Below are 26,926 nucleotides of genomic sequence, written 5' to 3'. Positions count from 1 at the left end.
CTTGTAAAATAACTTTGGATTTTCCTTTATTTTACCTGCCAATGTTTTTTCATGCCCCTTTTTGCTCTCCTAATTTCCTTTTTAAGTTCCCTCCTACGTGTTCTATACTCCTCTAGGGCTTCCGCTGTTTAGAACCCTCGGTATCTGCCATAAGCCTCCCTTTTTCTCTTTATCCAATCCTGTATATCCCTCGACATCCGGGGTTCCCTGGATTTGTTGGTGCCACCCTTTATCTTCACTGGAATATGTTGGCCCTGTACTCCCCCTATTTCCTTTTTGAATGAACAGGAGATTCCATTCACCACATGACAACCCCAGGTCACATGGGCATTTCTTGGAATGTAATGATGTCACAATCAGGAAACTAATTAACCATCTTTCAAAATACTCCCCAGTGCATTATCTTCTCAAAAGAGAGTACAGGCTTTCCCAGCTGGTGTATCCCTCCTGAGGCATGATTGGGAACTGAACTCAGTTACTCCAAGGGAATTCTAACCAGAGCTCTGTGGATTGTAAATATAAACATTGCCTCTTTGAATTCCAGCTCCATGGCAAAAAAGGCCAAAATTCCATTCGCCTTTTTAATTTGTTTTTGTGTCTGCCAGCCAGCTTTTAATGATTTCTGTACCCTCGTCCCTAAATCCCCCTACTCCACAACTCCTGGCTCAGATAATTTGAACCCCAGCTGAACTTCTTTCAGTGCTGGAGTGAATTTAACAAGGCATTAGAAACTGAACTGGACTAGCCATATAAATACTGTGGCTACAAGAGCAGGTCAGAGGCTTGGAATTCTGCAGCGAGTAACTCGCCTCCTGACTCCCCAAAGCATGTCCACCATCTACAAGACACAAGTCAGGAGTGTAATGGAATACTCCCCACTTGCCTGGATGGTGCAGCTCCAACAATACCTAAGAAGCTTGACACCACCCAGGACAAAGCAGCCCGCTTGATTGGCATCACATCCACAAACATTCACTCCCTCCACCACCGATGCACAGTAGCAGCAGTGTGTACCATCTACAAGATGCACTGCAGGAACTCACCAAGCCTCCTTAGACACCACCTTCCAAAGCCGTGACCGCCACCCTCTAGGAGGACAAGGACAGCAGATACCTGGGAACACCACCACCTGGAAGTTCCCCTCCAAGTCACTCACCATCCTGACTTGGAAATATATCACCGTTCCTTCACTGTCACTGGGTCAAGATCCTGGAAAACCCTCCCTAACAGCACTGTGGGTGCACCTACACCACATGGACTGCAGCGGGTCAAGAAGGCAGCTCATCACCACCTTCTTGAGGACAACTGTGGATGCGCAATAAGTGCTGACTTAGCCAGTGACGCTTACATCCCATGAATGAATAATTTTAAAAAGACCAAACATGCAGGACTGTGTGCAGTTTTGGTCTCCTTACTTAAGGAAGGACATATTTGCCCTCGAGGGAACGTTCATCTGTTTCCTGTGATGGAAGGATTGTCCAGTGAGGAGCGGTTGAGGAGATAAGGCCTGTATTCCCCAGAGTTCAGAGAAATGAGAGATGATCTCATTGAAAAATATAAAATTCTAAAGGAGTAAATGTTGAAAAAATGTTTGAAGACTTTGGGAGTGGAATATTTACTCGAACACCTGTAAATAAAATAAGTAATAAGAGGAATTAGGCTTTCCAATGCAAGGAACAAATTTTGCTTTGCAATAGAGCTAAGAGGTTTGAGCCCATAATCCAGACGGACGCTCCCACTGCAGTACTGAGGGAGTGCGCACTGTCAGAGGTGCCATCTTTCGGAAGAGACCCCCTGGGTGCACCTGACTGGAGAATCTAGATCACTGACTCTCAGCCTCAGAAGAAGGGGTTGGCCATTTAAAACTGAGATGAATTAAAATTTCTTCACTTAGAGGGTTGGGAATCTTTGGAATTCTCTACCCCAGAGATCTGTGGATGTTCAGTTGTTGAGTATATTCAAGACGGAGATTGATAGGTTTTTGGGCACAGGGGGAATTAAAGGATATGGGGATAGTGCAGGAAGATGGAATTGACATAGAAAATTAGCCATAATCTTGTTGATTGGCAGAGTAAACTCAAGAGGCCAAATGCTTACTCCTGCTTCTATTTCTTATGCTGTTATGATATGTTCTCCCTTGTCAGGTGTACAAGTGTGTGGTGAAGAATTGCACACAGACATTTGTGAAGCTCGAGGAGTTTGTTGAACACATCAAGAACCACGACGATGAGATAACTTATCGCTGCCATCTCTGCAGTAAGATCTTCCCATCTCTGTACGAGTTGGGGGTGCACCAGTATTCTCACAACCTCTACCCCCAACAGGCGCCTAAGAAGTGCCCTACGTTTTACAGGTGAGCCAGCTGCACCTTCCAGTCGTTAGATCCCATGTCCCGGCTTCCCCCAACTGCATGTTCCCCCAAAGCAACACAGCTCATTTTCAGGCTCCCGGGTTCTATCCTGTAAACCCTCCCTGCAGTCCTCACTGTGTTACAGCTGAGGTTTGTCTCACCATTGCCCACTCTTTTCAGGACTTAGAACTGAAATTGTTCATCATCCTCTGACTTCCCCACCCCACCTGCACACCCCCCACCCCCCCAATCCCCACCTCCCCAACCCGTCGCATTCCCCCACCTCCCTTTACTGTCCACAAAGTTGGAAACCTTGTAACCTTGTCTCCTCACCACGGCTGATTCACTTCACTTCTGTGTCCTGCATCGTCAGTCTTAATGCTGGATTTGCAAAAAAAAAAACAACCTGGGAACACAAGAGTGGAGTCGGTGCAGGGAGCAGCTGTGTAACTGATTGTCACTGTTCAAGTTAAAAAGAAAAACTTGCATCTGAATCAGGCGCTCGAGACATAATGATGAAATACTGGCATGTATTTAATGTAGGAAATGCAACAGCCAATTGGCAAACCGCAAGATATCGCCAAACAGCAATGAGATAGTGACCATTATAACGACCAGAGATAATCCATTTTAGTGATGGATAAATATTAGCCAGGACAACCTGGAGAACCTTGTTGCTGCTCTTCAGGCATCTGAAAGCCTAATTCCTCCTCTTATTTATTTGGTTTACAGATGTTCGAGGTGTTTGAGTAAATATTCCACTCCCGAAGCCCTTGAGCATCACCTCCAGACAGCATCTCACAACTACCCCTGTCCACACTGTCAGAAGGTGAGTACAGGTATTCTGTGTCAAACATCATCAAACAACTGGCCCTGATAGGGCATGTGGAGCCAAAGCGAAGGGATTTCATTCAACTCGCCTCCAGCCAGCGAGACATTCCCTGAAACAGCTGCTGAGGGAAAACTGTTTGTCATTTTGCACACTTTCAATTCCAAAGACTCAGATGACTGTGGGCTGGGAGAGAGCAGCATCAATCCTATGCTCCACCAGAATGACTGGAGTGTTCTGACTAGACGTCTCATCCCTCACTTACCCCTCAAACCGCCCTGCTGCATGTAATCTCCTGGGAAAGGAAAAAGAAAATTCGGAGCCGATAAGGAATAAACTATTCCGGAAAATCTACCCCCCCAATCCCTTCAAGCGGTGGGGAACAGTCCGGGAATCATGTGGATCAGGTGCTGTCAAGAACCTGTCATCTATAAGATGTAATGTCTACCTCAGTCCACCTGCCTCTCTAAGACGTGCAGCACCCACCATAGCAGCGGGCAGTGTGGTCCAGCTCCTGTGTCCTGTATTGCTTTGCCTGGATGTAAGCCTGATGTGCAGAACACTGTCGCTTCTGCTGAAATTTGTAACATTGGTCAGAACGTGGATTGAAGAAAATGAAAGACTATTGGTCCCTAATCCCATCTCACTGTGGACTCTATTCCTTAAGTTTATAGTCCTTTTTAAAAATTCATTATTAATGAGACTGGCTTCTTTGTTCCAGTTGTATTGCTTAACTGAATTAAAATTCCCCCAGCTTCCATGGTAAGAACATAAGAAATAGGAGCAGGGGGAGCTCATACAGCTTCTCGAGCCTTCTCCTCCATTCAATACAACCATGGCTGATCTCCAGCCTCCACTTCATTTTCATGCCCATTCTCCCTCCTCACCCTCTCCCACCCCCATACCTCCTTGATTTCAAGAGACCAAAAATCTGTCTATCCCAGCCTTAAGTATACTTAACATTGGAGCATCCACAATCCTCTGGGGCAGAGAATTCCAAAGATTCACAACTCTGAGTGAAGGAATTTCTCCTCGTCCCGGTATTAAATTCTAGTTCTAGATTCCCCATCCAGGGGAACAATGTGGGTGCCTGCCCTGTCAAGGTCTTCGTTGATGAGATTTAAACTCATCTCTCTGGAGAATTAACCCAGACCTTTGGAGTATTGGTCCAATAACATTACCACTTTGCTGCTGACCCCCTCCATAAACATTCCCTGATCTCTGAAATTCAGAATGTCCATATGCATTTCATACACTGCAACAGTGACTACTCTTCAGAGTACTGAATTGATTAAAAAGTGGTTTGGGGATATTCTGGGGCTATGACAGGTGCTGTATAATCATATTGTCTGTATATCCCTGAGAGTCCTGGAAAACCAGCTTCTGACGCAGAGCCCTGTGACTTTCATAGTTTGGGGCGATTACCATTGCAATGTCGTCTCTGGTTTAGTCGGGAGCCCTGCGGGCTCTTGGACATGGACAGTCGGAACACGAGGAGATCGTTTAACCCCTTGAGCCGGCTCTTCGATTAGATGTGGCTGATCTATATCATAACTTCATTTACATACTATGGTTACTTAACCCTTAATCCCCTTTCTCAACAAAGCTCTGTCAACCTCAGTTTTGAAGATTTCACTTGATTCCTTACCTCAACCGCTTTTTGGTGGAGAGAATTCTAGAATTCCACTGCTGTTTGCGTGAAAAATCTCTTCTTGATATTGCCCTGGAATGGCACAGCTTTAATTTGAAGATTATGCCCCTTGTTCTGGACTCATTCCCCCCCACCTCCCCACATCACACTCACTGAGTAAGTCAGTAATAAAGACCATGTTTGCGTTGAATGAAGATCAGAGACAGGGGTTTAGTCCTGCACCAGCCTGTTCTCATGCCCACATGTCCGTCCTTGGCCTGCTGCATTGTTCCAGTGAAGCTCAACGCAAACTGGAGGGACAACACCTCATCTTCCGACTAGGCACTTTACAGCCTTCCAGACTGAATATTGAATTCAACAACTTCAGACCATGAAGTCTCTCTCCTCCATCCTCACCCCTTTTTGATCCCACCCCTCTTTTTTCAATATTCATTTTAATTTTTTCCCCACTTATTTTTATTATTATTTAAATTTATTTCCATTTTTATTCATTGTTTTATCCCCAGCTTTTAGCCTATTTTCAATTTTTTTCCCACCACCATCCCCTCCCCCTACCCCACCCCCCACTAGGGCCATCTGTCACTCGTTGATGTTGTTCTTTCCAGAGCGCTCACCCTGGTCTGGATGTTATCACATTCTGCTTTCCACTCTTAATGTCACCATTAGCACCTCCTTTAGCCAGTATCACCACCGTTAACACCCTTTGACCTTTTGTTTATGACACCTTCCGCAATCTCTCCTTTGCCTCCACCGACCACTGGCCTTCTATCCAGCTTCACCTGGTCCACCCCCCCTTAAACAGTATATATTTCACCACATTTTTACTTCCCTCTAGTTCGGAAGAAGAGTCATATGGACTGGAAATGTTAGCTCTGTCTTTCCCTCCACAGATGCTGTCAGACCTGCTGAGTTTTTCCAGCATTTTCTGTTTTTGTTTTGGATTTCCAGCATCCGCAGGATTTTGCCTTTAGCTTAGTAGATGCCGTTCCTTCATCAATCCTTCTCAGACATGCTGTGTGTTCACAGGTCTTCCCAAGTGAGAGGTATCTGCGGAGACATCTCCCTGTGCATGGTGGAGGGGGCGTATTCAAGTGTCAGATATGTAAAAAGTCATTCAAAACTGAACACTATCTCAAACTGCACCTCCTCATTCATTCTGGTAAGTGCATGGCACCTTCTGTTCTGGCACCTTCTGTTCTGGCAATTTAATTTAAAGTTTGCTGCGTCGTTTTAAAACTTTGCACTGATTGGTTGAATGGACTTCAGTTACAGAGCTTAAGTATTGCTGAAAAAAAGGGACTTTTTTTGCCGAAGACTTTCATTTTACACTCATCGGGATCATTTGCAAGGATACCAAATGTGAAGGGAACAACAATTTATACTATATGAGAAGGGAGTGCTGATTGGTTGGCTGTATGTCATGCAGTCTTGGGCATTGGGCTGTTCTTTGGCCCTGAGTCTTCACTCACCTACTTCCACTTTTGTTACATCTCCTATCTCCGTCCCACATCAACTCATCTGCTGCTGAATCCCCCACCTACGCCTTTCTAGACTCTGGTCTTGACTATCCCAATGTTCTCCTGTTCAGCTTCGAACCTTTCCACCCTACATATGCTTGAGCTCATCCAAAACTCTGTTGCCCATATCCTAAATCGCACCAAGTCCTTGTTCACCCCTCACCCCTGTACTCGCTGGTTTACATTGGTTCCGGTCCAGCAACAACTCCATTTTGAAAATTCTCATCTGTGTTTTCAAATCATTCCATGGCTTCACCCCTCCCTATCTCTGGAACCTCCTCCAACCCCACAACCCTGCAACATATCTGCACCCATCTAATTCTAGCCTATTGTGTAACCTCAGTTTTCTTTGCCTCACTATTGATGACCATGAGTTCAGCTGCATAGGTCCTAAGCTCTGGAATTCCCTCCGTAAACATCTCTGCCTCTTCACCTCCCTCTCTCTCTTCCTTTAAGACACTTCTTAAAACCTGCTCCTTTTGGCCGAGCTCATGTTCTAATATCTCCTTATGTGGCTCAGTGTCAAATTTTGTTTGCTTATCCTCATCTGAAGCACCTTGGGAAGTTTTTGCCCAAGTTGAAACCTGTGTTAATGCAAGTAGTTGTTTCCTTTGTTATTTCTGGAGACCTCAGGGTTAATATTCAAGTTTCTTTGTATCTTGAAGCAACAAACTTTCCAAGATAACAAGGATAGCTTCTGAGTGTCGTGGGGGGAAAGCACTGGCTTGTCTTTTGATTTTAATGTTAGAGTGATATATACGAGAGCTGCATGTGCAATGGAATATGTTACAGTAATGATGCCAGAGTGATTAAGGAGTAACTTTATTGGTTGGTGTAACAAACATACACTGAGGAGTCCATGAACCATGGTGTGGAAATATTGTTATCCTAGACCAGACCCCCCAAGTTGTTAGTAAGATCCAATTAGGGCCCAATAATGTTTTATTTAAAGTAGACAAAGTTTAAGATTCAAGGCATTTACTCAGTGAAGAAAGCCACAAGATTCTACCTGCTTTAAACAACAAAAATAAACTTTACTATACGAGGTCAGAAAGAAAAAAAGATTTAAAATATCTATCTTATGAAACCTGAGTGTTAGAGTTTATAGGGTACATGTGAAGTAACAGGCAAACTGTGGTCAAATACACCATACTGCACAAAAAATGGCGATGCAGCCAAGACAGAGTCCATGGATTTGTCAACAATCCACCCAAACATCAGTAAACACTGAATCAGCCAATCTCATTGATACTCCGTCTCTCTCACCTTCAATGATCTCAATTGAAATTCTCTTCACAAGTTGCTCCAACTCGGGCGTCACCAACGATGGCCCACCTCGCAGGGTTTCAATCTCGTCCTTCGAGATTCCGTTCCCCTGGATTCCCGAGTCTGGGCTCAAGCACCAACTTGCAAGCATAACTTCAGCTCTTTAGCCCCGCCGAGCAGAATGCTACTGCTGTAAAGGGGCATCTTTGTCCTGACGGCCCGCAGCACGGAGTCACCAACCTTCTCCTGCCGCCTTGGATCTTCAGGGCTTCTCCCGAGCCCTCTTCATTTAAAGTCTGCTAAACTGTAGCCCTTTTCCTGTTTAGAGCCTCTTTCTCTGCTCCTCTCTTTTCAACTTAGTTGGGATCTCTTCCTGTTCCAGTCTCCTTTTTGGGACCTCTTCTGGCCACGTGACCCAGGTTTTTACCCCGTTTTCCTTCACGGGCTAGTGCGCGAGACCCAAAGAACTTAATGTTGAACTGCAGCCTGCTCCTGGTCCACGCACGCCTGGAAACTCACGTCCGCCGGGATTTGGAAATCCTGACTCTGTTCTCGGCCACAAGGTAAGTCCGGCTTCCGTAAGGCTGTTAATAAAGCCTCTTCAAAGAATTTAAGAACAGTTAAGGCAGGAAGTCTTGTTTGACAGCGGTAATTTTGAAATAAGTAACCTCAGCCATTTATAGAAATAGACTGTTTTCAAAGAATTTGGGAACAGAGACTTCATCGGGTCTTAACTGTGACTTGGAGATCTCTGTTCTCTTCTAATTCTGGCCTCTTGACCATCCTCGACATCAGTCACTCCATCTTTGGTGACTGACTGTGCCTTCAGCTACCGAAATGCTAACCTCCGGAATTCCTTCTGCAAAGCGCTCCGCCTCGCTATCCTGCTTTCCACCTTCAAACCGACCTCTTTAACCAAGCAAGGCAAATTTTGTGAAGTGCCATGGATGTTTAATTATATTAAACGCGCTACATAAATACAAGTTGTTGTTGTTGTTGTTGTTGTTGTGACATGCACCTTCAATGTAGGCAGAACATGGTGTCGAAGAGGGAATGTTCTTTAAAGGACTGGAAGGATAGAACTGGAAATCTGAACGTACCTCTCCTCTCTGCGTACAGATTGATCATCCATTCTAGATATCCATAAAGTCTGCCAGCATCGCGTGTCTGGTGCTAACTTAGAACCAGTCATAGTGAACCAGAGGAAGGAGGTTGATTAATGATGGTGACCGTTTGAATACAGACTGGGTGATGGTAGGTTTTTACTTACTGTCCAATGGTAATGGGGAGGATGTCCTTGGATTTGAGGTTAAGGGCCAATGGAATGAAGTCCCCCTGGGGATCCAGTGTGGAATGTGCTTGGTCAGTCGAACCTGGTGATGCTGTGAGGACTGGCGGCGTCTTTGCAAACTGGCCTGGGGTAGAAAGGGCGGTAATGTGAGAAATGTAAATATTGCACTTGGTACAGCTGGATGTGGCCTTTCCGGGGTAAAGGTGGGTGGGGGGGTTGGTGGTTAAAAGTCATTATCAGCGCAGTTGAAGAGCAGTTTTATTCTGCATCACAACAGTCCTGTGCTTCCGCCGGGAGCACTTTATGGCACCAAATGCAGCAGAAGCCTTCCTTCTTCTTCGTCTAATAGGACACACAGGTTCATCCACAAAAAGCCCTTATGACCCTGTCCAATTATTGACTGATACCAGATCTGGGTTTGTAATGTTAGGCAAGATGCATTGAGTAACCTTTAACCCTTAGCGCACACACACAGCAGTGTTGGCAAACCCCCCCACCCCCCCCCACGTGCAACATCGACCGCGGTGCCAACTTCAGGGTAACTATTAAAGCGAGACCTGCCTGCTCCCTTGTGATGGTAAAAGATTCCCTGGCTTTATTTTGAAGACGAGCAGGGGAATTCTCCTAGGTGTCCTGACCGGCTACTTTATCACATTGTTGTTTTTGGGACTTTGCTGGGCTTAAATTGGCTGCCTCAATCCCTACGTTACAGTGGTGACTTTGTGTGGGATGCTTTGGAATATTGTGAAGCTTTAACACACTTGCAACAAAATCGCAGCCTGACTGTTTCTCGCTGTTCATCCTGAAACCATGAGACAGCTGAAGTAAATTGACGGCTGTAGATGTGACTAACACAATCTATTTTTGTTTAAAAACAACAATTACAATACCTTTGGGATGGGAATCTGCTTATTGTAAATACAGGACCCTAGAGATGAGCAATAGCAGAGCTATTTATTATGTAAATTATATAAATGAATATTTATAACTCCCAACGGTGCTGAAATTTTATTTATATTTCACAGCACAATATTTATTAGGCTTATTAAGAGCTGTTAAATCATTTTGATATCACCGGGTATTGTTCATCCAGAAATATAATCCAATGAAACTGTCTTGGTGGTTTACTCAGCAGTGAGCTGAGGTTTTCACAACAGAAGTTCAAAGTTCAACCCTGGTCTGTGTTTCTTTTTTAAGTTTACTCATCTGCAAACATGGGCGTTGTTGGCTAGGATTTATTTACTGCCCATCCCTAATTGCCCTTGAGAAGGTGGTGATGGTGAGCTGCCTTCCTGAATCGCTGCAGTCCATGTGGTGTAGCTACACCCACAGTGCTGTTAGGGAGAGAGTTCCAGCGACAGTGAAGGAACGGCGATATATTTCCAAGTCAGGATAGTGGAGGGGGACTTGCAGGTGGTGCTGTTACCACGTCTCTGCAGCCTTTGTCCTTCTAGGTGGTAGCGGTCATGAGTTTGGAAGGTGCTGTGGATGGAGTCTTGGTGAGTTGCTGCAGATGATACACATTGCTGCTACTGTGCGTCAGTGGTGGAGGGGGTGAACATTGAAGGTAGTGGATGGGTTGCTTCTTCAGTGTTGTTAGAGCTGCAGTCAGCCAGCCAAGTGGAGCGCAACCTCAGTGACTTATCCTTCAGAGACTGCTTCATTTTATTCCTTTTTTTGTTGTTTTTGAACAGGTGAAAAGCCATTTAAGTGCACGTTGTGTTCAGCAGCATTTAATCGCAAAGATAAAGTGAAGAGGCACATGCTAACCCATGACCCCGTCAAGAAATTCAAGTGCCCTTTCAGGTAGGTTTCCCTTCATTGCGGATCTGCAAGCGCAGGAGGCCATTCGACCCAGCGTGCCTGTGCCAGCTCATTGAAAGTGGCTAGTCCTGTCAGCTGACAGAGAAACATTTTCTCACTGTAGTTAGGCGAGGTGGGTGAAAGGATTATTCTCTCTCTCTTGGCAATGAACAATCTGGTGCTTCTGAGGATGAAAGTATCAGAACGGTAATGTTTAGTAAGAATGATTTTGATTATTGTTGAAAAGGGAGACATGTTGCCAAAGCTTTTCATCTTGCACTCATCAGGACAAATACAAGAATGCCAAATTTCAAACAATCACAATGATTTATAGTACTGGGGAAAAGGGAAGGGTGCTGATTGGTTGGCAAATCGACTCTGATTGTCTGAGGCGTTGCCATGGGGAAAATAACAGGGAACTATAGGGTCCCCTAGCTCCCGGGTAATTCAAAAGAGGTGCAAAGCTTGAACATATTCCATTTGTTTGCTGAGAACATGCATATGAATATACATCACTTCTGGCAAGCATAAGTGAGCCATGTTACGAGCCAGTTACAAATTAGTTTGAGACCCAATAACCCAGAGAGAGAATTTCAAATCCCATTACGGGAAGTTGAGAACTTGAATTCAATTTAATAAATCTATAAGTAAAATACCAGCATCAGTAAAAGTGATTGCAAAGCTGCTTCATTGTCGTAAAAATCCAACTGGACTTCCCCAGTCTGGCCTACATGTGACCCCTGTCCCAAACCAACATCATTAACTATTTTTGAAGTAGCCTAGCAAGATATTCAGTTGTGTCACCAGCTTTTCAGGAACAGGAGGAGGCCATTCATCCCCTTCAGCCTGTTGCACCATTCATTGCAATCATGGCTCATCTCCGGATTAACTCCACATACCAGCCTTTGCCCCATCTTCCTTAATACCTTTAAATAACGGAAGCCTATAAATCTTAGCTTTCAAATGAACAATTGGCCCAGCACAGATAGGAGGTGCAAACTATGATAGACAGGAAAAACCCTCTGGTCTCATCCACTCTCTTGCCGACAACTACGTTGTAGAAGAGTGTTCCAAACTTAAACAGTACTTTGTGTGTATTAGTGTTCCAATAATTGGAGATGGACAGTAAATGTCAGCCCTGTCTGTGAATTGTACCTCCCAAGAATGAGATTCTTTGAGCAGCCCATCTATCGGCACTGCCTGTTGAAGCAGCAACGGTCCCTTTTTCTCATTGGCTGGGGCCATGTTTGGACCTGGGAGCCCGGAGACTGCATGTGCCTCGGGGTCCTATACCCCAGCCTCAGGGAAACAGTGCCAAGGGAGTAACCTCCAAAGGCCATTCTGTTTGCGTCTCGACCCCTTCTCTTCCCCCTCGCCTGGATTATCCCTTAGGAATCTGTCCCAACTTCTGAATGCCAGACGACACATTGGGAGTTGGGTCTTCTTCCCACTGTCCCCCAATAAACTGGGCCATTAGGCTTTTCAACTAAATAAGGGAGGCCAGGGGGGTGACATTTTCAAGCTCTGTAAAAGCTAGAACTATGTTCGCTGTCAGGAGGTGGGTCTTTTCCTGGAGAATAATGGACCTGTGGAACAGGCTGCCGGCTTAACGCAGTGAATACCGATTTGCTGAATTGATTCAGAAGAGAGTTGGACCTGTTTCTGGCTGGAGTGAAGATCACCCTGTTCTTGAATTAGGTACTGGACAACATCAAACAGGATCAAAGTGATCTCCCGGATTAGTTTTGATACCTAAAGGGACTCGGAGATGAATTTCCCAGATGTTTATTCCTGGAATTGACTCCGATTTTTATCAGGTTTTCTACCACACCCAGGAGACCACCAGGTTTTAGCTGGGGTGGAGAGTGTAGATATTATGATACATAAGGGATCACAATTGTAAAGGAAAACCTGGATGGGACCAGAGGGTGTTTTAGCACCTAAATATAGTCTTCCAGACTTTTTTTTTAAATCGTTCAAGGAATGTGAGCCATTGCTGACTAGGCCAACATTTATTACCCATCCTTAATTGTCCTTTTTCAGAGGGCATTTAAGAGCCAACCACGTTGCTGTGGGCCTGGAGTCACATGTAAGGGCAGCAGATTTCCTTCCCTAAAAGGCATTAGTGAACCAGATGGGTTTTTACAACAATTGACAATGGTTTCATGGTCATCATTAAGACTTCTAATTCCAGATTTTTATTGAATTCATTCCACTATCTGCTGTGGCAGGATTTGAACACTGGTCCGCAGACCATTACCCTGATTACTAGTCCAGCGCCAATACCACTACACCATCACCTGCCCTAGGATAGCCTTGTGGCTTTGCTGAGGAGCATTAGATTGACCATCACTGATAATAACCACCTACATGGTGTGACGTCAGTTTGATGTGCCCCATCCCTTGTGTTTTCACCTCCCCCGAACGCACAACACCCCTCCCACTACCCACTCACTTTTCAGTTTCTGATTCTAGTTGTGGGAATGTAGGGGACTTCACTTGGCCCAGTGTTGGCTGTACCTCCTGAGCGGCTGGTTTGGGAATGGTGGTCACTCAACAATAGATCAGTCGATCCCTCCCAGATTGAAGGAGGTGCTTGTTTCAGAAGAGGACCAGTCTGAAGAAAATAGCTGCCTGAAAAGAGAGGAATACCTTCTGAAGAATTAAAGAATAAATAATTAAATTGACTGCACGTGAATCATATGAAGCATCCATTGGTCAGTATTGACCAATAGCTGTTCCATCCCAAGTGATTGGTCAGTGTTGACCAATAGCTGTTCCATCCCAAGTGATTGGTCAGTATGGACCAATAGCTGTTCCATCCCAAATGATTGGTCAGTGTGGACCAATAGCTGTTCCATCCCAAGTGATTGGTCAGTGTGGACCAATAGCTGTTCCATCCCAAGTGATTGGTCAGTGTGGACCAATAGCTGTTCCATCCCAAGTGGTTGGTCAGTGTGGACCAATAGCTGTTCCATCCCAAGTGGTTGGTCAGTATTGACCAATAGTTGTTCCATCCCAAGTGATTGGTCAGTATTGGCCAAGAGCTGTTCCATCCCAATGATTAGTTAGTCTTGGCCAATAGCAGTTTCTAAAACAAAAACAGAATTACCTGGAAAAACTCAGCAGGTCTGGCAGCATCGGCGGAGAAGAAAAGAGTTGACGTTTCGAGTCCTCATGACCCTTCGACAGAACTGTGGCACTGTGATGTATGAATGAATGATTGGGTTATTCTCTCTGCTTTGTATCATTCACAGGGTACACTCGGGTTGCACAAAAGAATTCAATAGACCTGACAAGCTGAAGGCTCATATAATTGCCCACTCAGGTAGGTGAGGGGAAAGCATTATTCATGTTTCCCAATAGCAAGGTATTCAGTTGTGTCACCAGCTTTTCAGGAACAGGAGGAGGCCATTCATCCCCTTCAGCCTGTTGCACCATTCATTGCGATCATGGCTCATCTCCGGTTTAACTCCACATACCAGCCTTTGCCCCATTTTCCTTAATACCTTTGAATAACGGAAGCCTATAAACCTTAGGTTTAAAATGGACAATTGGCTCAGCACAGATAGAAGGTGCAAACTATGATAGACAGGAAAAACCCTCTGGTCTCATCCACTCCCTTGCCTACAAATTTATTTTTGTCTTTGTGAGCATGTCAGTGTCACATGTTCCTTCAGCACTGCGGGTGTACCCACACCACAGGGACTGCAGCGGTTCAAGAAGGCAGCTCACCAACCACCTTCTCAAGGGCCATTATGGTTGGGCAATAAATGCTGGGCCCAGCCAGCGAAACCCACATCCCGTGAATGAATTAAAACAAATCTCCCTGTCTCGATTCAAGAAGGAATTGAGTGACGGAGATGAGTGAATGTGTGACCTTGTTCAAAAGTGCTTCAAATTAACACGACGAAGAATTTTGATCAAAACAGTTAATTTCCGCACTCCCTTCACCTCCCCCCACCAATCCTCCCGCCCTTTATCTCCTGCAGTCCCTACCCCTTTGCTGCAGATTCATGCTGTCGGACCAGAGTTTAGGTGTTTATTTGCCCCTTCTGACTTTCCCAGCCTGCAGAGCCAGGGGTATAGTCGACCCTTGCGGGTCGGGTTGAGGGAAATGGAATAATCGGCCATGATTCCTGCTGTAGATTGCTATCCTCAACTGGATACAATGTTTGTCTGGCGGTTTGAACAAGGACAATATTGGGGTATGACTGTGAATACCCTCTTTGGTCAAATTGCCTGCCAGCACTTGCTGTCTGAGATCCAAAATATAAAGAATAGGCACTTGTTTGAGACATCAGCGGGTAACTGCAGAAAGTTCCAGCGTGAATTGCCAACACTAGCATATAGTACTAACTGAAGGTGGGGAGGGGCAGAAGAGGTGCGCAGTTGGGTGCATTGATTTGGTGAGATGTCAGGTCGGTGGTGTTGGGATCAATCAAGAGGGAAGGGATTGAGCTTAATGGACTTTTCCTGTTCTTATACTCTTATTATGCAATACATAAGGAAGCCATTCTGCCCATCATGCCCGTGCCAGCCCTTTGAAAGTACTATCCAATTATTTTCCTCCCCTCCTCTTTCCCCTGCAACCCTGCAAATGTTACCTCTTCATGTATCTATCTGATGTGCTTTGAAAGTTACTGTGGAATCTACTTCCACCAGCCTTTCAGGCAGCACATTCCAGATCATCAGGACTTGTGGTCTAGTGTGAAAGGAAGAATTCTTCTCATTCTCTCCTCTCCTGCTTCTTTTGCAAATCCCCTGACATGGTTAGGAGTTAGTCATAGCATTGACAGCCCAGCTGGGTCTGTGCTAGCGTGTATGGAAATTCAGGAGAAACCAAGGAGAGTGGTTAGCATATGGAGCTCGAAGTAGTGGTTAAGTTGAATAACGGATGCAATTAGCAGAAGCTAAATAAACGTGGGGTGGGGGGGAGGGTGGGGGGGGGGGTGGAGAGAAGGCCCGTGCAGAGCATAGGGCTGAATGGTCTTTTTCTGTAGTGCAGACTCAATGTATAGGCACAGGAGGAGGCCCATCATTACCTCCAGCCTGTAGTGCTATTCAGTGAGATTGTGGCTGATCCGTCTTAATTCCGTCCAGCAACCTTGCCTCCAAATCCTTTTCTTATATCCTTATCTGGAGAGGGGAAAAAAAAGAAATCCCTTGACCTTAGAATTGAGGGTTTTATTTGAGATGGCGTCGACGGCAGTGTGTGGGAGAGCGTTCCACATTTCTACCACCCTTTGTGTGAAGCAATGTTTCCTAACTTCTCTCCTGAGTGGTCACACTCTGGCTTTTTAAGGTCATGTCCCTTTGTCCGAAACTCCCCCAGCAACGGAAAAAGTTTTTCTCTGTGTGTAACCCGTCAATTCCTTCCAAAATCCAGAGGAAAAAATCTTCAATCAAATTGCCACTTGCCTTGTACAATGTGTGTTGCCATTTTTAATGCTTTTTCAGCAGCGTATGGGGCCGGGTTTCATTTTGGGATTGCTTTCTTGTATTGATGAGCGTTTCCTGATGGGGCTTTTTAATTATTTATTTTTTTTTTGCGGGGGGGGGGCGCTGTAGGAATCAAGCCGTACAAGTGCCAGTATTGCAGCAAGAGCTTTAGCCGGCGAGCTCACATGATGGAACACCAGCACTCGCACACGGACACCTACACCATCCGCTGTGGGCCCTGTGGGAAAGGCTTCACGCGTGAGAAGTACCTCAAGCAGCACCGGTGCGGGCTCTTCGCCGGGCGAGGGGAGGAGCGGCAGGCAAGGAAGCGGCGCTGTGGGGCCCGCAGGGGGCCGTACAAACCCAAGAGAGCCACGGTGGGGAGCCGCACGGCTCCCGGGGCATTGAGGCAAGAGGCCGAGGTGCAGCAGCAGCCGGCGCCGCCGAGGGCTGAGGGGCGCGAGGAGGAGCCCGTCATCGTCCTGTCTGAATCGGAGGACGCGAGCGCCACCGGCAACACGAGTCAGACCTGGCTGGCTGTCTCGGCGCCTGCTAGCGCCGGCTTGACAGAGCTGCCAACCAGCCAAGGCGTCACCATGGTCACAGTTCCGGTTTACATCCAAGCCTCGGATTAAAGAGACTTTATCACTACAGCAAAGACTTTTTTTTTATATAAAAAATATATATATATATATATATAAAAAACTATCGATGATAGACTTTGACTGAGAGAAACTGGTAAAAAGGTATCTTGTTATCTTTTCATCCAGGCATCCTTTGCATAGAGTTACACAAAGCTGGTTTTATTACAGCGGGACTAAATCGCCGTGTGCAATGGCCTTCCAATCGCAAATAAAAAGACACTTTTCCAATAAAAGTAAAAAAAAAACCTCCTTCTCTCAAGTCATTTGTTTCGGGCTGATGGGAACAGGAAGTTACAAAGGGTTTCAGTGTGTGGGCTAAACTCTGACAGTTCAACGTGACAAAGCGTGAAGTCATCCACCTTGGATCCCAGAAAGAAGGAAAGGCTTGCATTTCTATAGCACCTCCCACTACCTCAGGATGTCCCAAAGCACTTTGTAGCCGGTGAAGTACTTTTTGAAGTGTAGTCACTTTCCTGATCACAGCAAGCTCCCACAAACAGCAGTGTGATAATGACGTGTTTGATTTTGTGATGTTGAATTGAGGGATAAATATTGTCCCAGACGCTAGGGAGAACACCCCTGCTCTTTGAAATGGTGCTCTGGGGTCCTTTACATCCACCTGAGTGGGTTGCTGGGGCTTTGGTTTAACTTCTCATTGGAAAGACAGACCCCTGACAGTGCAGCACTCCCTCAGTACTGCGCTGGCACCTCAGCTTAGATTTTTGCGCTCAAGTCTCTGGAATGGGACTGAAGCCAAACCTCTAAACTCTTGACAAAAGTGTTTGTCTTGACTGAGGCGTGGCTGATATGGGAGAGGGCAAGGCCTAAGAGGGATTTGAGCGCAATTGTGAAACTTCTTAATTTGAGAGTGGCCTAGAAGCTGGTGCAGTTGTGCGAAAGTTTGGTGCGAGTCAGTGGGCAGATACAGGTACAGAGTTTTGGATGAGTTCAAGTTTACAGGGGCTGGAAAATGGAAGGCTGGCCAGAAATACATTAGAATAGCTGAGTCCCTGCAGGAAGCAGGAGCATAGATGAGGGTTTCTGCAGCAGAAACAATTAGGGAAGGGCAGGTACAAGAGATATGGAGGTGGGAAGTAGGCACTGTTACTGATAAGCTCAACGGCAAAATGACGAACTAAGTTCAGCCTGAGACAGCAGCTAGGGCAAGGGATGGATATGGAGGTGGCACACCCCAGTATTTGGAAGAACATTTTGTTCATCTAATAACTGGAGGATGGCTCTGCAATGTGATAAGTCAAAGGCAGTAAAGGAGCTGGGAGAGAAATGTCATGTAGAACTGAGTGGAGAGAGAATCTGACATGCTTTTGAATGAGGGGTGAGTGGACAAGCACAAAAAAAAGAGTCTATTGGAAAGTTGCCCTTGGTGGTTGGGATACAAAGGAGAAGAAATTATGCTTCAGTTTTACAGAACTGTCATCAGATTTCATCTGGAGCACTGCATTCTGATTTGGACACCATACATCAGGAAGAATGTATTGAGCTTGGAGAGGGGTGTAGTACAGATTCACCACAATGATACCTGTGTTTAAAAGGCTAAGTTATGAGAGAAAATTTCATGAATTATGTTTGTATTCCCTTGAGTTTGGAAAGTTCAAAGGTAATTTAACTTAAATATCGCTGAGAAGAAAGATGTTGACAAAGCTTTTTCACTTGCACCCATTAGGACAAATGCAAGAATGCCAAATTTTAAACTATCACAATTTGTACTACAGGAGTAATTAACTAAAGTGTTGAAAATGATAAAAGGAGTGAATGATCACAAATCCCTGAAGGTAGCAGAACAGGTCGACGTTTTTTAGAAGACATATGGAATCCTTTCCTTTGTTTAGTCAAGGTATAGAATATAAGAGCAGGAACTATATAAAACATTAGATAGGCACAACTTGAATACTGTGTGCAGTTCTGGTCACCTCATTACAGAAAGGATGTAATTGCATTCGACAGGGTACAGAGGAGGTTTACGAGGGTGTTTCCAGGACTAGAAAATTGTAACTATGAGGAAAGATTGAATAGGCTGGGGTTGTTTTCCTTGGAACAGAGGAGGCTGAGGGGAGATTTGATTGAGATGTACAAAATTGTGAGGAGTATTGGGATATGGTGGATGAGGAGGGCCCAGTTACCTTAGCACAATGGTCAGTGACTGGGGGCATAGCTTTAAAGTGATTGGTAGAAGGATTAGAAGGAAGGTGAAGAAAAAGATTTTCACCCAGAGGGTGGTTGGGGTCTGGAACTCACTGCCTGTAAAGGTCATTGAAGCAGAAACCCTCAACTAATTTAAAAGGTGTCCGGGTATGCTCCCCAAGTACTGTGACCTGCAGGCTATCGGCCAAATGCTGGAAAGTGGGATTAGGCTGGGTGGCTTGTTTCTCGGCCGGCACAAACACAATGGGCTACGGGACCTCCCTGTACTATAACCTTTCTATGCTTAGGCACAGTAAGCATGGAGAAATTACTTACTCTGAGGGGAATCCAGAATAAGTGCGCACAGCCTTGAATTTAAAACTTAGACCATTCAGGATTGAAGTCAGGAAGCACTTTTTAAGGGGTGGTTGAAATCTTTCTATTGAATTGCATCCACATACAATAACCTAGGAGTGCAGTGGCAGTTATTATATGGCAGGCATGGCATTTTTTCTGCACGAATCTCTCATCTTGCTAAAAGGCTTCTTAATTTTATGTCCTACTCTTTAATGCTTGACTGAGCTGGTAGCCACCTTGCTACTGGGTTATAATAGTGGGCACAAGTCCAATACCACTGCTACAAGACTGCAATCTTAAAATGATGCACCAGTACAGTACTGAGGGGAATGCCACACGGTCAGAGGTGCTGTTCTTCAGATGAGGTGTAAATGAGGTTCTTTGCCTTCTTGAGTTCTGTTGAAGGGTCACGAGGACACGAAACATCAACTCTTTTCTTCTCCGCCGATGCTGCCAGACCTGCTGAGTTTTTCCAGGTAATTCTGTTTTTGTTTTGGATTTCCAGCATCCGCAGTTTTTTGTTTTTATTTCTTTGCCTTCCTGCTTGGCTGGATGATGAAGCAGTCATGGTAAGAACAATAGAGTTTATATTCTGTGAGGATGGGATCACATCTACTGGAGGCAATCTTAATGCAGACCTATTTTTCATGCAATATCCTGTTAAAGTGGATAACTGTTACAAATATACTTAATTACTTTTTAAAGAACTTTCTTATTCAAAGGGCAGCTGTAGTTTGGAATAATTTGGCTAAGTATATGGTTGTATTTTCGATTAGGAGAGTTGGATTACTATAGGTTTAGAAACCTGGGATTTCACAGCGTTTCCATTTTCATAACACTTAACATAGTGAAACATCACAAGGCACTTGTAGGGCTGAAGGAGGGTTTCTTTGTTTATTCGTTCATGGGATATGGGTGTTGCTGGCAAGGCCAGCATTTATTGACCAACCTTAAATCCCCTTGTGCAGGTGGTGGTGTGTCACCTTTATGAACCGCTGCAGTCCGTGTGGTGTAGGTACACCCACAGTGCTGTTAGGAAGAGAGCTCCAGGATTTTGACCCAGGGACAGGGAAGGAACGGTGCTGTGTTTCCAAGTCAGGATGGTCTGTGGGTTTGGAGGGGAACTTGCACACGGTGGTGGTGGTGTTCCCATGTGCCGACGGCCCTTGTCCTTTTAGGTTGGGATGTAATGCGGTGGGGAAAGACACAATAGAAATGCAAGTCTTTATCTTGCTCCACCATCATTGTGCTTCCCACCCCAGCGCACCCCAGCCCTGCCACCCACCCCTTCTTTCACCATTTCCTTGAAGAGAGTATTTTCTGGCACATGGTCAACAGGAGGAGGTGCAGCGTCCGTCTCTTTAAGACACAACGGCATCATTGTGTCATGGACACACCGCGGCGATGGACTTGAGGGACTGAATGACCATGGGGCTGGCGTGTGACGGATGCCAACTTCCTGGAGCATGCAAGGGGTTTATTCACAGGAATATATTTCTATCTTTCTCAGGAGAATTTTAGGGAACACCAAGGAGTAAATAAAGTTCCAATTTCAGACATGTTCTGCAGTCTTGTGGGGGGTTGGGGGTGGGGGGAAACTCTGCCTGTGGGAACAAGGTGTTGGGCAGAATTGCCTTTAAGGGAATACTTGTCGGAGGGCGATCAACAGCTCCGGGCGCCCCGCCCCTTTAAGGCGCCGCGGCGTCATTGCGTCACGGGCCACGCCGTGGTGGTGGTGACGACGGGGCCCGTGGTGACGCGGCCGTGCGTGCGCTGGGCCGAGCGAGAGGAGGCGCCGGCGAGAGGGAGAGGGAGAGGGAGAGAAGGCGAGCGGGCCGCCGGGGGCCGGAGCACCGCGGGCAGGAGGGCAGGTGACCAGCCGCGGGCACGATGAGTGTGTTCGGGAAACTGTTCGGCAGCTCGGCCAAGGCCGGCAAGGGGCCGACCCCGCAGGAGGCCATCCAGAGGCTGCGGGAGACCGAGGAGATGCTGACAAAGAAGCAGGAATTCCTGGAGAAAAAGATCGACCAGGAGCTGCTCACAGCCAAGAAGCACGGCACCAAAAACAAGAGAGGTACAGACAGGGGGAGGGGGGGGGGGAGGAAGAGAGACGGGGGTGGGGGAGGGGGGGGGGGAGGAAGAGAGACGGGGGTGGGGGAGGAGAGACAGAGGGAGGGGGGAAGAGAGACAGGGAGAGGGGGGGAGGAGAGACAGGGAGAGGGGGGGAGGAGAGACAGAGGGAGGGGGGAGGAGAGACAGAGGGAGGGGGGAGGAGAGACAGGGAGAGGGGGGGGGGAGAGACAGAGGGAGGGGGAGGAGAGACAGGGAGAGGGGGGGAGGAGAGACAGAGGGAGGGGGGAGGAGAGACAGGGAGAGGGGGGGGAGGAGAGACAGGGGGAGGGGGGGAGGAGAGACAGAGGGAGGGGGGAGGAGAGACAGGGAGAGGGGGGGGGAGGAGAGACAGGGGGAGGGGGGGAGGAGAGACAGAGGGGGGGGGGAGAGACAGAGGGAGGGGGGGGAGGAGAGACAGGGAGAGGGGGGGGAGGAGAGACAGGGGGAGGGGGGGGAGGAGAGACCGGGGGTGGGGGAGGAGAGACAGAGGGGAGGGGGAAGAGAGACAGGGAGAGGGGGGGGAGGAGAGACAGGGGGAGGGGGGGGAGGAGAGACAGAGGGGGGGGGAGAGACAGAGGGGGTGAGGGGGGGGAGAGAGAGAGGGGGAGAGGGAGAGGGGAGAACACAAACACAGCTCATCCCTCACATAGTCAACTGGGATATGTGGTCACCCAAAAACTCAATACAGGCCCCCCCCCAAAAAAACCCACAGGGTGTCTCCCCCTCCCCCAAAGCCCAGTGGGGTGCTCCCCCCAAAACCCAACAGGGTGTCTCCTCCTCCCCCCCCATACCCAACAGGGGTGCTCCCCCCCCCCCCCAAACCCAGCAGGGTGTGTCCCCCCCCCCCCCCCCCCCAAACCCAGCGGGGTGTTTCTCTCCCCCCCCCCCCCCCCCCCCCCCCCCCCCCCCCCCCCCCCCCCCCCCCCCCCCCCCCCCCCCCCCCCCCGGCCCCAAACCCAGCGGGGTGTCCCGCCCGCAAAACCCAGCGGGGTGTCCCGCCCGCCCAAAACCCAGCGGGGTGTCCCCCCCCAAAACCCTACCAGGGTGTTTCCCCCCCAAAAAACCCTACCAGGGTGTTCCCCCCTCCCCCCCCAAAACCCTACCAGGGTGTCTCCCCCCACCAAAAACCCTACCGGGGTGTCCCCCCCCCCCCAAAACCCTACCAGGGTGTTTCTCCCCCCCCCCAAAAAAAAACCCTACCAGGGTGTTTCCCCCCTCCCCCACAAAACCCTACCAGGGTGTCCCCCTCCCCCCCCAAAACCCTACCAGGGTGTCACCCCCCCAAAAAAAACTTACCCGGGTGTCACCCTAAAACCAAGTGAGATGTCACCCTAAAACCAACCGAGTATCACCCTAAAACATGGCAAGATGTCACCCTAAAATCGAGGGGGGTGTTTCTTCCACCCCCCTCAAAAAAAACCTGAATGGGGTGTTCCCCCTGTTCCCACCCCAACTGAGCGGAGTGTCACCCTTTAACTGAACAAGGTGTCATCCTCAAACCGTGTAGGTGTATAAACAGAATGTGTAATTAACCAACTAAAATAATATAATCAACCAACTAAAAGAGATACCATCAACATAAAGAAGAATGATGTATAAGAAGAACATTTAACCTAGCAAATGTTAAATAAAACTCAAATAAAAAGACCCATTAAAATAATTAAAATGAAAGCTTTTTTAAAGAAACTTAAATCTGTAATTAAAACTACTCAAATTTTAATTAATTTGAAATTGTATGCAAAACAAAACTCATTGACGTAGAACAGTTCCGATTTGAACCGAAATTGTGATATTCGGGATAGCGACTAAACTGTGTCTCCTTTGTCAAAAAAAAAACACATGGGAGAGAAAAGGCCATTTGAGCCATTCCATTCACAGTCCCTGTGTAATCTGTTGGCTCAATTTTGCCTGGCACAAAACTATAGATGATGTCTGAAATTGGAACTTTATTTGTCTCCTTGCTATTCCCTAAAATCCCCCTGGAAAAGACAAGCTTATCCCTATAAATAATCCAGGAGAAGCCCTCTTGAATGTTCCAGGAAGATGTCATACATCACACTCCAATCCCATTGCCATCCCATTTGGTCATGGCTGATCTGTACCTCGACAACATTTGCCCATCTTAGCTCCATATCCCTTGATATCCTTAACCAACAACATTTAATCAGTCTGGGATCTTGCAAATATCCATGGATCCACAGATTTTGACCATAATCCTTGGCTCCCGGTATTTTTTTTTTAACAAAATGATGTTTTAATCTCACAAGCAATGGTCTCCAAATTAATCATGTGCATTAGAAGCTGCAGCCCTCCATCCATTTGACACAGTAAATGGAAATAAGACAAAGGAGCATTCTGGATGGGCTCAGTACCCTGGCTGTTTCAGGACTCTATTAATGTAGGGTGGCATAAGAATTTGTTAAGTTCCTAGATGACTGTAATATCAACACACTGTGGGGAACCACACCCATCCCTTCGAGACTAAAGTTTTGCAAAAAACAATACAGTTTTAGCACTGGATTATTTTATTTTTTAAGATTTTTTTGGAATCTCTCAGACAGCCACTTTGAAAGCCAGATTGTCCAGACTACAAGTTGGGCGGGTTTGCACCACCAGTGTCCTTATGTACAGCTACCTCTTGCAAACCTCATTTGAAGCGACGTTTACTCCTTTCTAATTTGGTGGTGGGAGTAAAACTGCCCTACTCTTTAACCCAAAGTAAACACAACCCCGCCAGATAAAGTGAGTTTGCAAACTGTCATGTGAATCCCACTCCTAACCTCTTCCCTCACATTAGTAACCTCTGGAGCTGTGTTCTGGGATGAATTGTCCTGTTCCCGGTGAAGTGTTATTCTGTGTCTTCTTGGAGGAGCTACAAAGCTGAGCAGTTAAGAGCCGAATTGTGATGTCTTTTCTCTCAATGCTGATGGCTGATGAGAATGGTTTGTCTTCCCCTGTGGTCAGTCTCTTACTCTTTTTTAAAAAAAAACACAGGGAACTCTGGGTTGGATGAGTGCATCTTTGAACTGTAGAAGTGTCGAACCAATGTCATGGAGGTATTTGCAGATAAAAGCAAACTACTGCGGATGCTGGAAATTCGAAATAAAAACAGAAAATGCTGGAAAAACTCAGCTGGTCTGGTAGCATCTATGGAGAGAGAAACAGAGTTAACATTTTGAGTCTGTATGCAGGGCTCTGAAGAAGAGTCATACGGACTCCAAACGTTAACTCTGTTTCTCTCTCCACAGATGCTGCCAGACCTGCTGAGTTTTTCCAGCACTTTCTGTTTTTATCATGGAGGTACACTTCCTGTTGGAGGCATAGAGACCCATCTTTTTGTTGTCTTCCCTCTGAATTATTTTAAAGTGGATGTAAAAGATCAGACAGTGCTACTCGAAGAAGGAAAGCAATGTTTATCCAATGTCCTGGCCAACATTGATCCCTCAACAACACCGTTTATATTAAACAACTAGGTCATTTGTTTTTTTTGATCTCATTATTACATGTGGGAACGTGTGTGAAATTGGCTGCTGCGTTTCCTATATAATGGTGATTACTTCCTAATTATTGGAATCCTGTTTTTATGTTAGGAAACAAATTGATTTACCATGTTCAAACCACGTTCTTCCCTCTGAGGGGATATAATAAATGGGAACAGGAGGGGGTTATTTGTCCCTTGGCCCCTGCTTCACCATCCAAAAAGATCATGGTTGTCTACTTTAACTCCACGTTCCTGCACTATCCCCATTTCTTTTGATCCCCTTAATGTCTAATAATTTTTTGATCTCAGTCTTGAATATACTCAATGACTTAGCATCCACAACTCTCAGGGGTAGAGAATTCCAAACATGCACAAGCAGCTGAATGATTTTAAAGTTAATTGTAAAAATTCACATCCTTGTTTTCAAATCTTTCCATGGCCTCACCCCCTCCTCTCTCTGCAACCTCCAACAACCGTTCAAGATCTCCGCACTCCTCTAATTCTGTCTCGAGTGGTTTGGTACAACTGAATGACTTGCTAGGCCTTTTCAGAGGACAGTTAAAATTCAGCTGCATTGCTGTGGGTCTGGAGTCACATGTAAGCTTGACCAGGTAAGGACAGCAGATTTCCTTCCCTAAAAAGCATTAGTGAACCAGATGGGTTTTTACTACGATCCAGTGGTTTCATGATCACCATTACTGAGACTAGCTTTCAATTGCAGAGTTATTAATTAATTCAATTTAAATTCCACCAGCTGCCGTGGTGGGATTTGAACCCATGTCCCCAGAGCATTAACCTGGGTCCCTGGTCATGTCACATTACCACTACTCCACTATCCCTGATTTTAATTGATTCACCACTGGTGGCTGTACTGCCGATGCCCTAAGTTTTGGAATTCCCTCCCTAAGCCCCTTTGTGATTCTACCTCTCCCTCCTCCTTTGATGTTCCTTAAAACCATCTTCACTTGTTATAATAGCTCCTTATGTGACTCAGTGTCAAATTTTGTTTGGCCCTGTGAAGTGCCTTAGGATTTTTACTACATTGCAGACATAGGTGCTATATAAATGCAAGTTAGTTTAGGAATGAAAAGGGAGAGGGGGAACAGTGCCTGCTGTCTGTTTGTAACACATATAGCTGGTCTACAGCTTGTAATAATTCTGTGGGTTACTGGTGTATACTTTCCATATGTCCTGGAACTGTATGAATCGTCATCTTTGTGCTACACATTATCTAACAAAAATCTTTTAAAGTAAGCATAAGACTTAACAAACCTAGAGTAACCTCAAATGAAAACAAAAAATGCTGAAAAAACTCAGCAGGTCTGGCAGCTTCTGTACTCTGAAGAAGAGTTAATGTTTTGAGTCCTTATGACTTCTTCAGAGCACAGATGTTGTCAAACCTGCTGAGTTTTTCCAGCATTTTCTGGTTTTTTTTGGATTTCCAGTATCTGCTGTATTTTGCTTTTGTACCTGTGTAACCTCAACCTGAAATAAGTTTATTTTTCACTGCGAAATCTGCACCTATGTTTTCCCTCTTCTCTATAATCTGTTTTGATGTAAATGACTGATGCCTCCTCGATAATGGAAAGGAGATGGCTGCATTTCAATAGTGGAACAGCCCTTTCTGTAATCAGACAGCCAGCCTTGTGAGCCAATGGGGTTTGCACAGGTGCTGTAAGGGTGAATTCCAGTATTACTTGCCTGGATTAATGGACATTGGAATCTATTTATGACTGGATCCCATTGTTCAAACGCAGCCAACGATTTCAGTTTTGCCTATAATGTGGTGGCACAGGAAGTAATGTTTGAACTCGACTAGAATCCTTTGCTTACACGTACACTGTGCGTGCTTGGGTTTTCCAGAGGCTTCTCTTTAAAAAGGGAATGCTTCTGGGGAAATGCAACATACAACCTCTGTGACACACTGTCTTGGTTCTCTTGGCTGTTCAAAGTGACAAAGACTTCCAGGTTAATCGCACTTTTGTTATTTTCAAACCTATGAATAGACGTATACAGTTGTCTCAGTGATGACCTCATGCCT

General features: G+C 46.1%; 2 protein-coding genes across 2 annotated transcripts in view; both read left to right on the top strand.

Moving 5' to 3' along the window:
* LOC121287014 (zinc finger protein 341-like) overlaps window positions 1-17,014 on the top strand; it is a 173,541-nt gene extending 156,527 nt beyond the window's left edge. The window contains exons 9-14 of the mRNA XM_041204433.1: window positions 2,145-2,353; window positions 3,083-3,179; window positions 5,857-5,989; window positions 10,599-10,710; window positions 13,965-14,035; window positions 16,279-17,014. Coding sequence (XP_041060367.1) covers window positions 2,145-2,353; window positions 3,083-3,179; window positions 5,857-5,989; window positions 10,599-10,710; window positions 13,965-14,035; window positions 16,279-16,784 — 1,128 coding nt within the window. The 3' untranslated portion in view covers window positions 16,785-17,014. The remainder of the gene's footprint in view (window positions 1-2,144; window positions 2,354-3,082; window positions 3,180-5,856; window positions 5,990-10,598; window positions 10,711-13,964; window positions 14,036-16,278) is intronic.
* A 4,049-nt stretch (window positions 17,015-21,063) lies between these two features.
* The window catches only part of chmp4ba (charged multivesicular body protein 4Ba), a 42,321-nt gene continuing 36,458 nt past the window's right edge, over window positions 21,064-26,926 (top strand). Inside the window, exon 1 of the mRNA XM_041205204.1 lies at window positions 21,064-21,366. Coding sequence (XP_041061138.1) covers window positions 21,183-21,366 — 184 coding nt within the window. The 5' untranslated portion in view covers window positions 21,064-21,182. The remainder of the gene's footprint in view (window positions 21,367-26,926) is intronic.

The sequence above is a fragment of the Carcharodon carcharias genome, chromosome 14, assembly GCF_017639515.1.
Source record: "Carcharodon carcharias isolate sCarCar2 chromosome 14, sCarCar2.pri, whole genome shotgun sequence".
NCBI classification, from domain to species: Eukaryota; Metazoa; Chordata; class Chondrichthyes; order Lamniformes; family Lamnidae; genus Carcharodon; species Carcharodon carcharias.
The sequence above is the reverse complement of the archived record's forward strand: the minus strand, read 5'-3'. Positions and strand labels throughout refer to the sequence as shown.